At 43.1% G+C, this 13,257-nt stretch overlaps 1 protein-coding gene across 2 annotated transcripts; it reads left to right on the top strand.

The window, feature by feature from the left end:
• Positions 1-328: 328 nt before the first annotated feature.
• Positions 329-7,374, top strand: FST (follistatin). Of its 2 annotated transcripts, XM_061469396.1 has the most exons (7): positions 329-382; positions 1,145-1,227; positions 3,202-3,393; positions 3,800-4,018; positions 4,378-4,602; positions 5,635-5,865; positions 6,592-7,374. In XM_061469396.1, exons 2-7 carry the CDS (start codon positions 1,146-1,148, stop codon positions 6,672-6,674), a joined length of 1,032 nt encoding a protein of 343 aa, XP_061325380.1. In that variant the 5' UTR covers positions 329-382; position 1,145; the 3' UTR covers positions 6,675-7,374. The 2 variants fall into 2 exon arrangements, with proteins under 2 accessions (XP_061325380.1, XP_061325381.1); XM_061469397.1 differs by lacking the exon at positions 329-382 and having other exon boundaries at positions 953-1,227; positions 5,635-5,790.
• Positions 7,375-13,257: the final 5,883 nt, after the last annotated feature.

Genomic DNA, 13,257 nt, shown 5'->3' with positions numbered 1-13,257 from the left:
CGGCACTGTCCGGGCATTCCTGTCTGCATACTTCGCAGTCTGTTGTGCTTTGGTGGCTCAGAAAAGCGAAAGAATCGAAATTTAAAAGGCAGCTTTTGAATAAACAATACCATTTTCCGTTAAGTAATCGTTTTGTATAAAAGGAAATATCGCCTACTCAGTTTCATTCAGCGGTGCCAAAAAATGTTATAAATGAGAGACCGCCAACTTTTCTAAGGGGAGAATAATGCCAGACTGTGCTTAATAAACTAGTGCCCTAGAAGTTCATTATCGATGTTGCAATCTTTTCTGATTCTGAAAGGAGACCGCCTACGTCGCCCCCATTCCCGTCTCGTCCTCCCGGGCTCCCACTGAAAAGGCTGTCACTTGGGCACAGCCCTAGGTATTAAACTTTTATTTGGTTCTTTTTCCCTTTTCGATATTTTGTTTTTCTGTCGGTGGTTGTTTTGGGGCTTGGGCAGGTCGGTGGGCTGGTAGGTTCAGGTTGGGGTATTTCGGGGGCCGATTCGGGCGCGGGGAACAAGGTTTAATCTTAGCAGCTGCTTCGCGCGAGGACGACAGCTCTCCGCGGCCGCGGAACCCTCCGCGCCCCGCCCCCCCCCCCCCCCCCCCTCCGCTCCCAACGCTTCTCCGCAAAGGGGGCGAGGGGCGCCCCTGGAGAGGCCGCGACTTCCCCGGGTCTCCAGTTTGCGAGGGCGCGGGGGACTCCGCAGCGGAGGCGACGAGGGGCTCGCTCTGCCGTCCGCGGCCGCGCCGGAGGGCTCCGGCTCCTGCGGCGAGCGGGGCTGCGCGGGTGCGCGCCGGAGCCTGCGTGCACCTAGAGCAGATAATTGGAGAGGGCTTCCAGAAGGTGGAAAATGTCACCTGATTCACACTGAACTTTTTAAATCTCCCCACCCCCGAGCAGACACACACACACACACACGCACACACACACACACACACGCACACACACACACACACACACATTAGGAGACCGCCCACCGCAGACAGCTAGGACCCCCGTATAGATTTAAAGAGAGACTGCATTCAGAGCCTGACGTTCATTCAATAGAGCGATCATAAGCAGGCTGGTTAGTGCTCGCTCCCTCTCCCTACTCCCCCTCACGCCGTCTCTGTGTCTCTCACTCGCTGCTACACTGAGGATGTTAAATCAGAGAATCCAGCCGGGCATGCTCTTACTCCTGATGTTTCTGTGCCACTTCATGGAAGATCACACAGTGCAGGGTAAGACCAGACTATTTATTCGCAGATGCGTTTCTTTATTATTACTACTATTGCTTTCCGTCTTTCGGGCACGGTCTCGTTGGCTGCGGTGTTAAGCGCCTCTCTCCAAGGTCCAACAGGACAGAAGTTAACTGTGGGCATGGGATTGCTTTGTACCGAGGTGTCATTTAGATGCCTTTTTGATCGGATCTTCGCACTGCTCTGCATGGGCACAGAGGACAGATAAGGATGTTTCTTGGTATTTACTGTTATTATGCAGCGTGAATGAAGAGCAGCATCGCGAGGGAACTTTCCCAGTCGCAGCTCCCGCTTGAGTGCTCAAAGTTTGTTGGTAATTTAGCTCAGATTTTTATCTCGCCTCCTTCCTGACGGAAGGAGAGGTGATGATGGGGAGCCCCACGATTACAGCTGACATTTTTAGGAACCAGTAAGTGGTCATTTTCCGGACATTCCTTTAATATTAGAATTTCCTCCTGCACCCACCCCCCCCCCCCCCCCCCCCGCTTTTTTGGTGTATGTGAATAAATGGTAGTGTTGTAAATTCCCCTGCACTGAAGATTAGGTTTAAATGAGTTGGTTTGGGGTTTTTTGTTGCCTTTTTTTTTTCTTGCAAGCAAAACAAACCCGAACCTGCTTTTTTGACAACTCTTAAGAGCCCTCTTTCGACACAAGGGAATAATGATTTTTAGTTTGGGGGCTTTTTCCCCGTATCTTGACTGTGCTCCAGCCCCAGCCTGGATGTCTTACCATTACTTGTTCTATGTTTTTTAATTCCTTTTCTCTCCCACTAGAGCATAAATTAACCTAATGTGGGCAACAGTGAGGCGTAAAACTTTATTTTTTTTTTTAGAGGCGTTGTTTGTGCAATAATTTTTAGGGCGGGGGGGGGCGGGGGGGGGGAGAGAATGAAGGGGGATATTCCCCCGCGTCCAGCGACATCCCGTCTGGCTGATCCTGGCCCTTCGCTGCCATTGGAGTAAGGAGGCAGATTAGCACCATAATCAATTGGTACTGAGTTGCTGGAGAAGTCACATTGGTTATTCACGAGAGACTCATCCCAACCAAAACTCTCCAGCTGAAAAAGGGGGAGTTGCTTGGACTAATGTTCTTGGCTTGACTCCACGAATAAAAGGGATACTAGTAAAAAAATAAAAAGGGGGGGGGGGAAAATCCCCAAACCCACTCTATCCGGTGTAAGGTCAGTGTACTTTCTTCTGAAATGCGTGCGGGAGAGACGGCACCTACAACTTTTCCAGCTTGATCGATTTCTAAAACTCTGTAGGGACCTCCTACTCTGTGTGCCCTTGTATTTTATGTACTTTGCTCACTTTTTGGGAGCTCTGCTGATTTATTTTAGTGAAGGAAAGACATTTGTTAATAGAAGCAGCAAAATGTGGGGATTTCGAAAGACCTCGCTAAGAGCAAATGTTCCCAATTCGTGCAGATTGCAAAATGGGCTGAGACTGAAACACTGTGCGGCACTAAAACAATGCTGCTGTGCAGCCACGGTGAGGAGGAGAGGGCAGGGGGAGGAGGAAGGAATTTGCAAGCGCGATTTTCTTTTTATTCCCTTTTAAATGCACATCCTTTTCAAGCCTCTGTCACGTGCCGGCAGTGCTCCTGCTCTACATATGGAATAAATACCTCCGAAAACTGCCTCGTCCTGCTTTGATCGGGTTTTCTCTGAGTTTCTTTTGGGGGAGGGTGGGTTTTGGGGGTTTGGTTGTTGGTGGTTGTGGTGGTGGTGGTGGGGTCAGTTTGTTGGGTTGCGGGGTTTGTTTTTTTTTTAATTTTTAAATTTTTCGACTGCTCTCCCCAGTGGGCCGGAGTAGTTGCAGGTTATGAAACGGGACAAATAAAAGTAAACAGTCTAGTAAAAGTCACTGCGAAGCGCACGTGTTGTGTCTGGGTCACTGGCGACCGCCACTGACCCGGCTGGGTGTCTGTCTGTCTGTCCTCCCGGCCCCCCCGCAGCTGGGAACTGCTGGCTCCGGCAGGCGCGGAACGGCCGCTGCCAGGTCCTCTACAAAACCGACCTCAGCAAGGAGGAGTGCTGCAAGACCGGCCGCCTGACGACTTCGTGGACGGAGGAGGACGTCAACGACAACACGCTTTTTAAGTGGATGATTTTTAATGGGGGAGCTCCAAACTGCATCCCGTGCAAAGGTGAGGGGGTGCTGGCGAGCTGCTCTTGGCTGGGAAGCGGTGCAGACAGGGCCTGGGGGAGGAGGAGTTGGGAAGGAAAGGAGGGGGGTGACGGGGGCAGAGCGTTCTCCTCCCGCCTCCTTTCTCGCTGGGCCTTTGAGGGGCGTCTCATACCGGCCCCGGGATGGGTGAGGGAACCCCATCTCTGCTTGGTCGCCGGGAGGAGGGGAGCGACCTCCTCTTTACCCCCTCTGCCCCAGCCCTCAGCGGCGGGGGCAATTTCCCTGGAGTGGTGTTTCCCGGAGGGGGGTGAGGGGAAGGTGTTTGTGCTTTGGGGTCACAGTGTCTTTTTTTTCTTCAAGCAGTTTTGACACCAGGTCTGTTCTGCACACTCGGTACTAAAGTGGTGCCTCTTTCCTTCCATCAGAAACATGCGAGAACGTGGACTGTGGACCCGGGAAGAAATGTAAAATGAACAAGAAGAACAAACCTCGGTGTGTTTGTGCTCCGGATTGCTCTAATATCACTTGGAAGGGTCCCGTGTGTGGCTTAGATGGGAAAACCTACAGGAACGAGTGTGCCCTTCTCAAAGCCAGATGTAAAGAACAGCCCGAACTTGAAGTCCAGTATCAGGGCAAATGCAAAAGTAGGTTTGCATATCTAATCCCATCTCCCTCCAATGCCAAAGGGTGTGTGTCAGTGTAGGGAGGAGCTGTTGGATGTACTTCCCCACAGGAGCCAGAGTGGTGTTCCTAATGCTGGGAGACAGTAGCTAAACCATGCTCAGCAGACAAGGCCCTAGCTGGATTGAGGGTTCCTCACAGTCTAGCAGCACTTGTGTCCCACTAGCTACCCTGAGTTGGGAAAGTTCCCTCCAGCTGCCCTTAAATGGTGAGAGCCAGTGAAGGCAAATCTGATCATTTGTTTCATTGTGGCACCCTTTTACTCCTCAACAGGGCTCCAGGATCTCCTGTTAATCTCTGTGTGTTTCCATCTTTGTTTCAGAGACCTGTAGGGATGTCTTATGCCCCGGCAGCTCCACGTGTGTGGTTGACCAAACTAACAACGCCTACTGTGTGACATGTAATCGAATTTGCCCAGAACCTACCTCCCCTGAACAGTATCTATGCGGGAATGATGGCATCACTTACGCCAGCGCCTGCCACCTGAGGAAAGCTACTTGTCTACTGGGCAGATCCATTGGATTAGCCTACGAAGGAAAATGCATCAGTAGGTATCTTGGTAGGAGGGTAAGGGTGGGGGGAGCTTCCTTGGTCAGCAGTTTCAGAGTACTGTGTGTGCAATTGGATGGACGTAGTGAGCGCTGGGGAGGAGGAGAGGCTTCCAGCAGCCTGGGTTAGTGCTCCCCACCAGAAGAAGGAGAGCCAGGGAGAGCTTTGCCCTAGAAAAGGCTGCGGAAGGGGTGAGGGAGTAGAGGGACTGATCCTGCTTCTCTTGCTATCACTGTGGGTGCTGACATTAGTATCCAAGGGAGAAGTAGCCGCCATTAAATAGATGATGACATGGTTACAGTGTAACAAGGTCTCGATATTCAGTGGATCTGGATTCCTGGAAACAATTGTCTTCAAGTGGTCTTGGCAAAGCTTGCTTTAACTTAATTGGAAACATCTGATCACTTTTCCCTCTTTAGAAATAATGCAGAGTTTGGAGACAGTTGGTGGGTGAAGATAGGAAAATAATCTCTGTGCATCCTGACATTTTGTACTGTGATTTCCAGAAAGGACTGATAGTGAAGCAAGTTATGAGGAAGCACCTTCAGGGCAGGCTCTGCTCTCCAAAACTGCTGAGGAAATTTGGGGGAGGCTGCTTTTAGTTGGCAAAGGCTGAGGTGAATTCTCTTTCCAGTCTTGTAGGCAACTACTCTGTGTGGGTTAGTTTAAAAATAATTGATTTAGAAATGCTGAATGTGTTGACAAATTCTGCACTTACCACTAATTTGGAGAGCTGAATTTCCACAGACTTCAAACAAAGCAGGAAAGTCATGTACAATAGGCAAATGTAATTCTGTATTCCCAGGGCCAAGCTCTGCTGGCACAGCTGTCTTTCCTCCCCCACATATAGACAGGCAATGGTGTCCGAGGGACTACTTGCTTGAGCAAAATCAGCAAGTATCTTCACATCTCCTGCATCTGAGCTTTGTCTATTCACAGTTCACAAGGGGAAGAGGAATTTGGGGTTGTTTGTTGTTGCTTTTCTTTTTTGTCTTTTCACTTACCTCTTGTATCCTGTGTGTATTTTTAGAAGCCAAATCCTGTGAAGACATTCAGTGCAGTGCTGGGAAGAAATGCCTGTGGGATTTTAAGGTTGGCAGAGGTCGGTGCGCCCTCTGCGATGAGCTCTGCCCTGAAAGCAAGTCAGACGAGGCAGTCTGTGCCAGCGATAACACCACTTACCCAAGTGAGTGTGCCATGAAAGAGGCAGCCTGCTCCATGGGTGTGCTTCTAGAAGTAAAGCACTCTGGATCTTGCAACTGTAAGTGAGATTTTTAACTCTGCAGACACTTAAAGCTTCTGAAGGCAATCCCTAGGTACTGAAGACTTACGCCTTTAAACATAAGAAAGCTCGACTTGGAGATTTGAGATACAGCACAGGTGACATATACGTATGTACCTATCATGCACACACTTTGGTTACTGATTAAATGCAATAGATCAACAACCAGCTGACCTTCAAGTTGGGTTTTTTGGGGATATTCAAAGGACAAGTCATTCTGTCAGAAAGGGGTTGCCCTAAGAATGTAATTCTAGTGATTTTTTTTTTCCTACTTTGTCTGCTCTCGTGTGCTTCGCTGATTGCTTTATTAACGCCCTGATAAACTCTTAACTCGGTCCAAAAGAACAAGCCTAATGGTAGCACATGGGCATCTGGTTGAGCACAGTTGCCTCTTCTAACTCTGAATGAAGGACACAAAACAATTAAACCTAGAACGCAAGAGCGCTTTTCATTTGATTTCAGGAATCTGCCAATAAAACCTGAGCCATTGATTCTTCAGAACTTCCTGCAGTTTTGACTTCATAGATTACGTATAAAAAACCTTATTGCATAACAGCAGATGCCAAAGAGCATCTCACTACAAGTCGCATAAAATGCAACGCTGTATTATGGCTGTTCAGAGGGCTTTGAAAACATGCACTGAGCTGCTTCTGCGCTGTTGTTGTCCTTATTTAAACAACAGCTCCCCTGTATTCCCCCATCTAGCCATTAATGAAGACCCAGAGGACGAAGACGAAGATGAAGACCAGGACTACAGCTTTCCTATATCTTCCATTCTAGAGTGGTAAAAGCTCCATCACTTATTGGAACAGCCATTGGGCACAAAATCAATGTCCATACTGTACATAAGTGTATGCCTATTTATTTTGGGGAGAAAAAAAAAAGTATACATATAGTTGAGTCTCGTAGACATTTATTTATACTGTGTCATGTTTTATAATTTATACATAAAATGTCTGGTTGACTGTACACCTTGTTTTTTGAAGAAATTTATTCGTTACGGGAAGAGCAGTGTTATTTATTGTGAGGTCTCTTGCTTGTAAAGTAAAGCTTTTCTTTTTTCTTGCAAACTATAAAAGTCCATTCCTTAGAGCTTACCCACATGATCTCATCTGTTTCACTGATGTTAACTCTTTTCCACTTTAACAAACTTGCATGTTGGTTTCTATTATGTTTATTTATTGGATTTTCTTCTTGCCGGTTCTGTACGTAAAAGCTCCTCGGGTTTTTGTTTACAAGGAATCTTGACTGACCAAAAGGCGTTGTAACTGACTTAAGTATACTTCCAGGGTGCAGTGAGGCAATCTTTAAGGAAACTTCTTCCACTTCACTTTTCTCTACTTCTGATCACATCGTGTACTGAAGTGATCTCAATGTTCTGAGCATTTATACTGTACTATACAAATTCCAGACCCAAAGAAATCGGATTATGAAGGTTGTTAACTACAGGGCTTACTGAATAAGAATAAAGGTTTTATTTTATTTTTATTGTTTCGGGTTTTTTTTTGTAACATGCATAACTGTTTTATCAGGTGTTTCCTTTAAGATGGTCTTTCAGTACCACTTTCAAAGTTTTCTTTCCCAATCAGTGTGTCACTAAAAGTTATATCAAAGCTTTATCAGTTCAAGTTTCTTGCTTTTCATAATACTTTTTTTCTGATGCAATTTTATATTTTCAAACATGGCGAGTTAAATATAAATTCATTTAAATATATAGTTTTGTACTTTTCTACCATGTAAATGTGCAATGTATATAAAAGTTATAATGTGTATTTGTAAATAAATGATGCGTGAAAAAAAAAAATAAAAATGGAATTTTCCTTAGAGGCAATCCTCAGCTTTGGTTCTAAAGGGTTCTTGCCCTCTGGTGCAAAGAAGACAGTATACAGGTGGTTAGGGGAAAGGAGCCTTGTGTGTGGCTAGCAGTGAAACACACTGGTTAAGGCCAAAGCTTTCAGCTGACATTGATTGAGGAAACCTTTTTTTTTTTTTTTCAGATAGGAGCAGTGTCTTCAGTTCATTGGCACTAATTTTAAATCCAGGTACAGTGAGTGAGGGGAAGAGATGCAGTATTTTTGTTTCCTTCTTCATCCACTAAATAAAAAGTCTCTCATTTCTTGGACATCTTTTAACTCCTTATTTCTAGGAGGTGTTGAATATATATTTGAAAGTTTGATGAGCTTCAGATCCATGTTACTGAGGTTGCAGTTGTATCACCATTTTAGATGACCAACAGAAAAAGCAAGGTGGGGCCTACTTGCCCAAATTCAAAATAAGTAACAAGTAGTGCAAAAAAACACCTCACCAAAACCAGCCAAAAACCAAAACCATCAAAGAGCACATTACCATTTGGAAGTTCCTTTTTCACAAAGGGAAGGTAATTCTCAAGTTCTTTCTGGTGAATCAATATTCAAACTGGATGAACTGGACCCACTAAAGAATGAATACTAATACAGTGAACTGAAGAAAGGAAGCAGCCATAAGCACAGCAGGGACCAAAATCTATGTGGCTATGATGTTCTCCCAAATAAGGACCCATTTACCAAAATTTCTCATACCACATAAAACTTAAAAATGTACTTAAATACCTTATTCAGTGGTGGTGTAAATGCTTCTCTGAACTGAAGCCTGAGAGCAGAAACTGACTTAACCAATTTTTTTTAAAGACAAATCATACTTGAAAGCTGTTCCTGCTGTAGTCTTCTGTGTATTTTTTACTGTAAATACTAATTTGTTATAGATTGTTTAGCATTATCCAAAGCAAATATAATGTATTCCTTTATGCATAAAAGTTACAAGTGTGCATTTATAATATTGTATTCAAAATAATAGTAAAAAACATCTGCCCTTCATCCTCCTGTTGCTTCATTTAGACAAGTAGTCCCTTTGGAAGGAAGTACATGATGAGAGGAGCAAAGCAAGCAGGATTATAGTCTCCTGAGGGAACAAAACCCAGAATAAAAGATAACAGGGACTGGAGAACAGAGAGATTGAAAAAGAACCTATCAGAAAATCTTTCAAGGAAATAACAAACCCATGACAATAACATAGAGACAAAATACTTAATGGATATGGAGAGTGTCAGAGGAGTTTTTTTCTCAAAATCAGATAGGTGCCAGCTACTTCTTTTCCAACAAAACAACATTAAAATACTGGTTTTAATTGTAAATATATTTACATGTCTTACAGAGAGACTGTAGCAGAGCAGGATTTCTGGGTTCTAATTTGATACCCTGCTGCTGGATCACAAAATAACTTTGAGAAAGTCACCGACAGACAAATTCAAGAACAGCAACAAGAATGCGAGGAAGCTATATTTACACATGTATGCAAAACCACCACAAGTTTCTGCATCAGGTTTTTGCTGATAAAATGATCTAAAAGTTCTGCTATTGCATTTCCAAATTGCTACTGCTATTTCTATACAGCTGAGAATCTTGAAACCTACCTTGCCCCAAAGCCTGCGTGATGTACAGGTGAGGCACCTCCTGAGAGGCTTCATGAGGTAAGACTAACTACAACAGCCTCATCATGAAACACAACAGCCCCAGAGACTTTCTCCCAGAAACATGTCCAGAGGTTGTAGCAGCATGACTGCCAACGTCTTACATAATATCTTAGTTGTAGATAAGGCACTCTTCCATGAACTGGGAGATGCATGTTCACTGCTAGTCTCTTTCTGAGGAGATCTTTCCCACACCTCCCAAGAGTGCATCTGCCACCAACTCCAGGTGAAGCCCAGGCTGGAGAACTGTCTGTCTTGCCTGCTGAAGCCATACTTCTGTACTGGAGAGGAAGCCAGATTCATTGAAAGAGGATAATTTGCAACCCTAATAGGTGCTCCTTTTGAAGAGGAAGTCCTGGGTTCTTGCCCCAGGGGCTGCCTACACAATTTGCATTTGTAATTGAGTAACATAGGTACATAGTGCTTGAAGCAGGGGCCAGAATCCAGGTTGCCTCCCCTCCTCCTTCCCCCAGCAGGTAAGCACCTCCATCCTTGAGCTATGAAATCACGTTTAACTCTCTGCCTAAATCAAGATTACAAATCTCACATCTTTTTCTACACTGAGTCATACACCAGGAGAGGCTTTACTTTTTTAATCTCTTCAAGGCTTGTATATAGGGAATTTCCTGGGAAATGGAAATGTGAACTTAATTCCCTCAATCTAAGGAAAGTGCTGAATCCATTTTTTCTACCTCATGTCCTTCTTTTGCATATTTTTGATTTCATTTAGTTTTGCTTCTTTTCATGATGCACATGCTATCCTGGTTTAAATGGTGACACAGAGATATATGGATGTCTTAAGTACAAGAAGGTGGTTTCCAGCTCTGAAACTATATTGTACAAGCTCCTAAAACCAGAAGATAAATACATTTTCAGAAATATCTTTCTCTTGAGTGTTTTCTGTTGTTTGGCATAGATGTTCCCTTTGCTGTAAATCATACTTCTGAAACTCTAGCTCAGTGGAGTTTACTTTGGTACTGAATCCCAGGCTTGTGAACTCCATTACAAATGCAGGCACACTAACACAGAGTGAAGCACGTATGTTTATAAACAGAAACCCATATTCGGGCACTTAAGTAAAATCAGCTTAATTCTAAGAAACCCAGCTTGAACCATTCGAACCATAAGACTATTGCCTCTAAAGCTCCAGTTCCCAAGCGTATTTATCTGCACAATAAATGCAAGTGAATATATAGAATTTTGGTCATACTCAAATGCTTTCCTGATACCTGTGTTCGTAAGACAGACATAAGAACAGTATCATGGACCTATTTTGCACCTTTTACAACTTTGCTTGCTTTCTGCCTGCTAATACACCTCAACTAAAACTACATTCCAAACCTCTCAGCAAATTTCAAACAGCTGCCATTTCTTTTTCTTTTTTTTTTTATAACATAAAAATGTTTCCTTCTTTCCCTCCAAATGGGAATCAGGTGAAATTAAATTTCAGTATGCAGTGCTGTTCTCTAGGCAGTGACATTTTACTATATAATGAATCACCAGCACAGAAACATCTGTATCTTATCCCTTTGAAGAACTAGGATTCCATGCTTTCTGGTGAAGCATAAAATTTGTACATAGACCAAGGGGTTCACAAGGTATCAAATTTTAAATTCATAACTCCCTGAAGATAGGGAAATTACATTTTTTGTTTGATATTTGTGTAATTCCAAAGCCTGCCTGACCCATTATGGCAGCATGAATTTTGCAGGTACTATATGAAAAACAGTATGCATAAGTTAACTCTTTAATTATTAATTATTTTTTTTTTTTTTCCTTAGGTATAAATACAGAATGGACCCTTCTGGCTGGATTTTTCTGACATTTAATTGGGATCATCTGTATAATTCACATTCATTCATTATTCCTAAACAATGTGGCAAATGAAATTATCACACAGTGGAGAAATACGACATGAAAACAAGGTGTGAGCCATAATGTTCAGCTCAGAGACTGATTTGGAGTTAAAACTATGTTTGGGTCATTTTCCTGTAACCTACAGGTATGTTCTTTTGATCTTTTAATCTTTAAGTGGATTTGTTCACCTTCACCATGGGATTGAAAAGCACTAACATGTCAGAAAATTGAGTAGGAACTCTGGACTTTGATAACAGTTAATCAGACCTCCCAGATACTACAGGATAATGGAATTTAGGTGATCTAGCATAGATCTCAATGTGTAACGGCCCTCAAATTTCCACCAGTGCCACTCAGTAATAGCATCAGAAATTTCCAGTGCTTCAGTGAGGTCTGCAGCTACTCAGAACTCAAAATGAAACTGCAGCACTCACATTCAAGAAGTAAATTTTAGTCACCTGATTTTAAAAGACTTCTGAAAAATTTAAAAAATAAATATTGGAACTATTTTTTCATAGTGTGTTAGAGGTTCACTGCAAAAGCAGCATTTTTTAAAAAAATCATTCTTGTGTAGCATGGCTATATGCAAAAATGCAGTTTACATAAGAACAGTGGTAATACATTTCCCAAGATCTATTAGCAATTTGGAATGGTCTCATTCAGATAGCAGTGTTCCAGTCAATTTTTTGCTGAGCTTCATGTTATGTACTCTACCATTTAAGTTTCAATCACTTAGTATTTCAAGAGGCATTTGGATCTACAAGGATGATGTTGGTAGGTGGCTGTTGTCAGAAAACATTTAGAAGATACTAAAACATGCTATCATTTGATTTCTGAATTAGAACCATTGCTAAAAGAGGTCACAGGGCAAGACATGTAGATAAGCCAGATAGGTAGTTACTCAAGTCCTTGGACAATGTAGAAAAAGGTGGCACTGATGACAAGCAAGCCCAGCTGAGTCTTAGGAGCTGCAGCACCTAACTTGCAAGAAGAGCTTGAAGGGAGAGTTTCTTCTGCCTGCAGAAGGGAAAGCTCTGGGGGCACCTCAGAGCTGCCTTTCCTACCTACAAGCAGACCATCGTATGGATGGAGACAGGGTCTTTGTAGCAGTGCACGGTAGCAGGACAAGAGACAACAGGCCGAATTTGAAACACTAGAAGTTCACACTAGGTATAAGGGAAACATTTTTCCCCATAAGGGCAATACAGCAGATCCTGACAACCCTACTAAGCTGCATTATCCTGTGATCCTATCAAGAGATATGTCTACCCACTTTTAAGAAAGTCTCCAAAATCAGAAAGGAATGTCCGGTTAAAAGAGAACAATCCCCTCAAGAAACACTGAAGGAACAGTCGTATCACCAGAGCTGTTGGATGCAACTGTCAGCAGGAATATAAAATTTTCCTTCTCTAGTATGTCTTTTCCTTCCCTGATTCTGAAGTGATCTAAAATTTGCCATTAATGCTATTTTCCCACTGATTTTAGTAAAAGCTTTTGCTGTTCAAGGAATGCAGTATCTGATAACTAGAATATTCATTCTGTGAGGAGTAGAATGTGTATTGGAGAACATGCAAGCAAATGAACAAAAGTTTCTGTCTGTATTTTTAAGTCAAAACAAGTAAATAAGATGAAAATGTCAAGCAGTTAAAATGCAGTTTAAAACTATTGTATTGTTCAGGTTTTTTTGGTGTTTTTTTTTCAGACTGACAACAATTATCAAAGATACAATAACTAGTACCAGCTAGACGGGACAAGACAGCAAGGATAGCAGGAAAAAAACCCAAGGCAAGACACTTGGAAAAATAATGGGTAATACCCATTACAGCAACTAAAAAGAGCCCTGCAGGGATGTTTTCCATAATCTTTTCCCACATACAGATGGCTTAGGCAGAGCAATTCAAATCCTTGTTTCAATTGGTGACTCCACCAAAACTGTAAAAAGCCTAAGACACTTGGCATAAAAGATATGCAAATATTGAGCATTTCCACATCTGGACTTGAACTTTATA

The sequence above is a fragment of the Pezoporus flaviventris genome, unplaced genomic scaffold, assembly GCF_033815535.1.
Source record: "Pezoporus flaviventris isolate CSIRO_AGI_PZ_B2104156 unplaced genomic scaffold, CSIRO_AGI_Pfla_v1 ptg000057l, whole genome shotgun sequence".
Classification (NCBI taxonomy): Eukaryota; Metazoa; Chordata; class Aves; order Psittaciformes; family Psittacidae; genus Pezoporus; species Pezoporus flaviventris.
Note: the sequence above shows the minus strand (reverse complement) of the source record. Positions and strands in the feature narration are given on the sequence as shown.

Excerpts from the sequence above, each read along its gene's own strand:
- FST (XM_061469396.1), top strand. The coding sequence starts at position 1,146 with ATGTTAAATCAGAGAATCCAGCCGGGCATGCTCTTACTCCTGATGTTT. Across the intron at positions 1,228-3,201 it reads GGAAGATCACACAGTGCAGG|CTGGGAACTGCTGGCTCCGG; the intron begins GTAAGACCAGAC and ends GCCCCCCCGCAG. Across the intron at positions 5,866-6,591 it reads GCACTCTGGATCTTGCAACT|CCATTAATGAAGACCCAGAG; the intron begins GTAAGTGAGATT and ends TCCCCCATCTAG.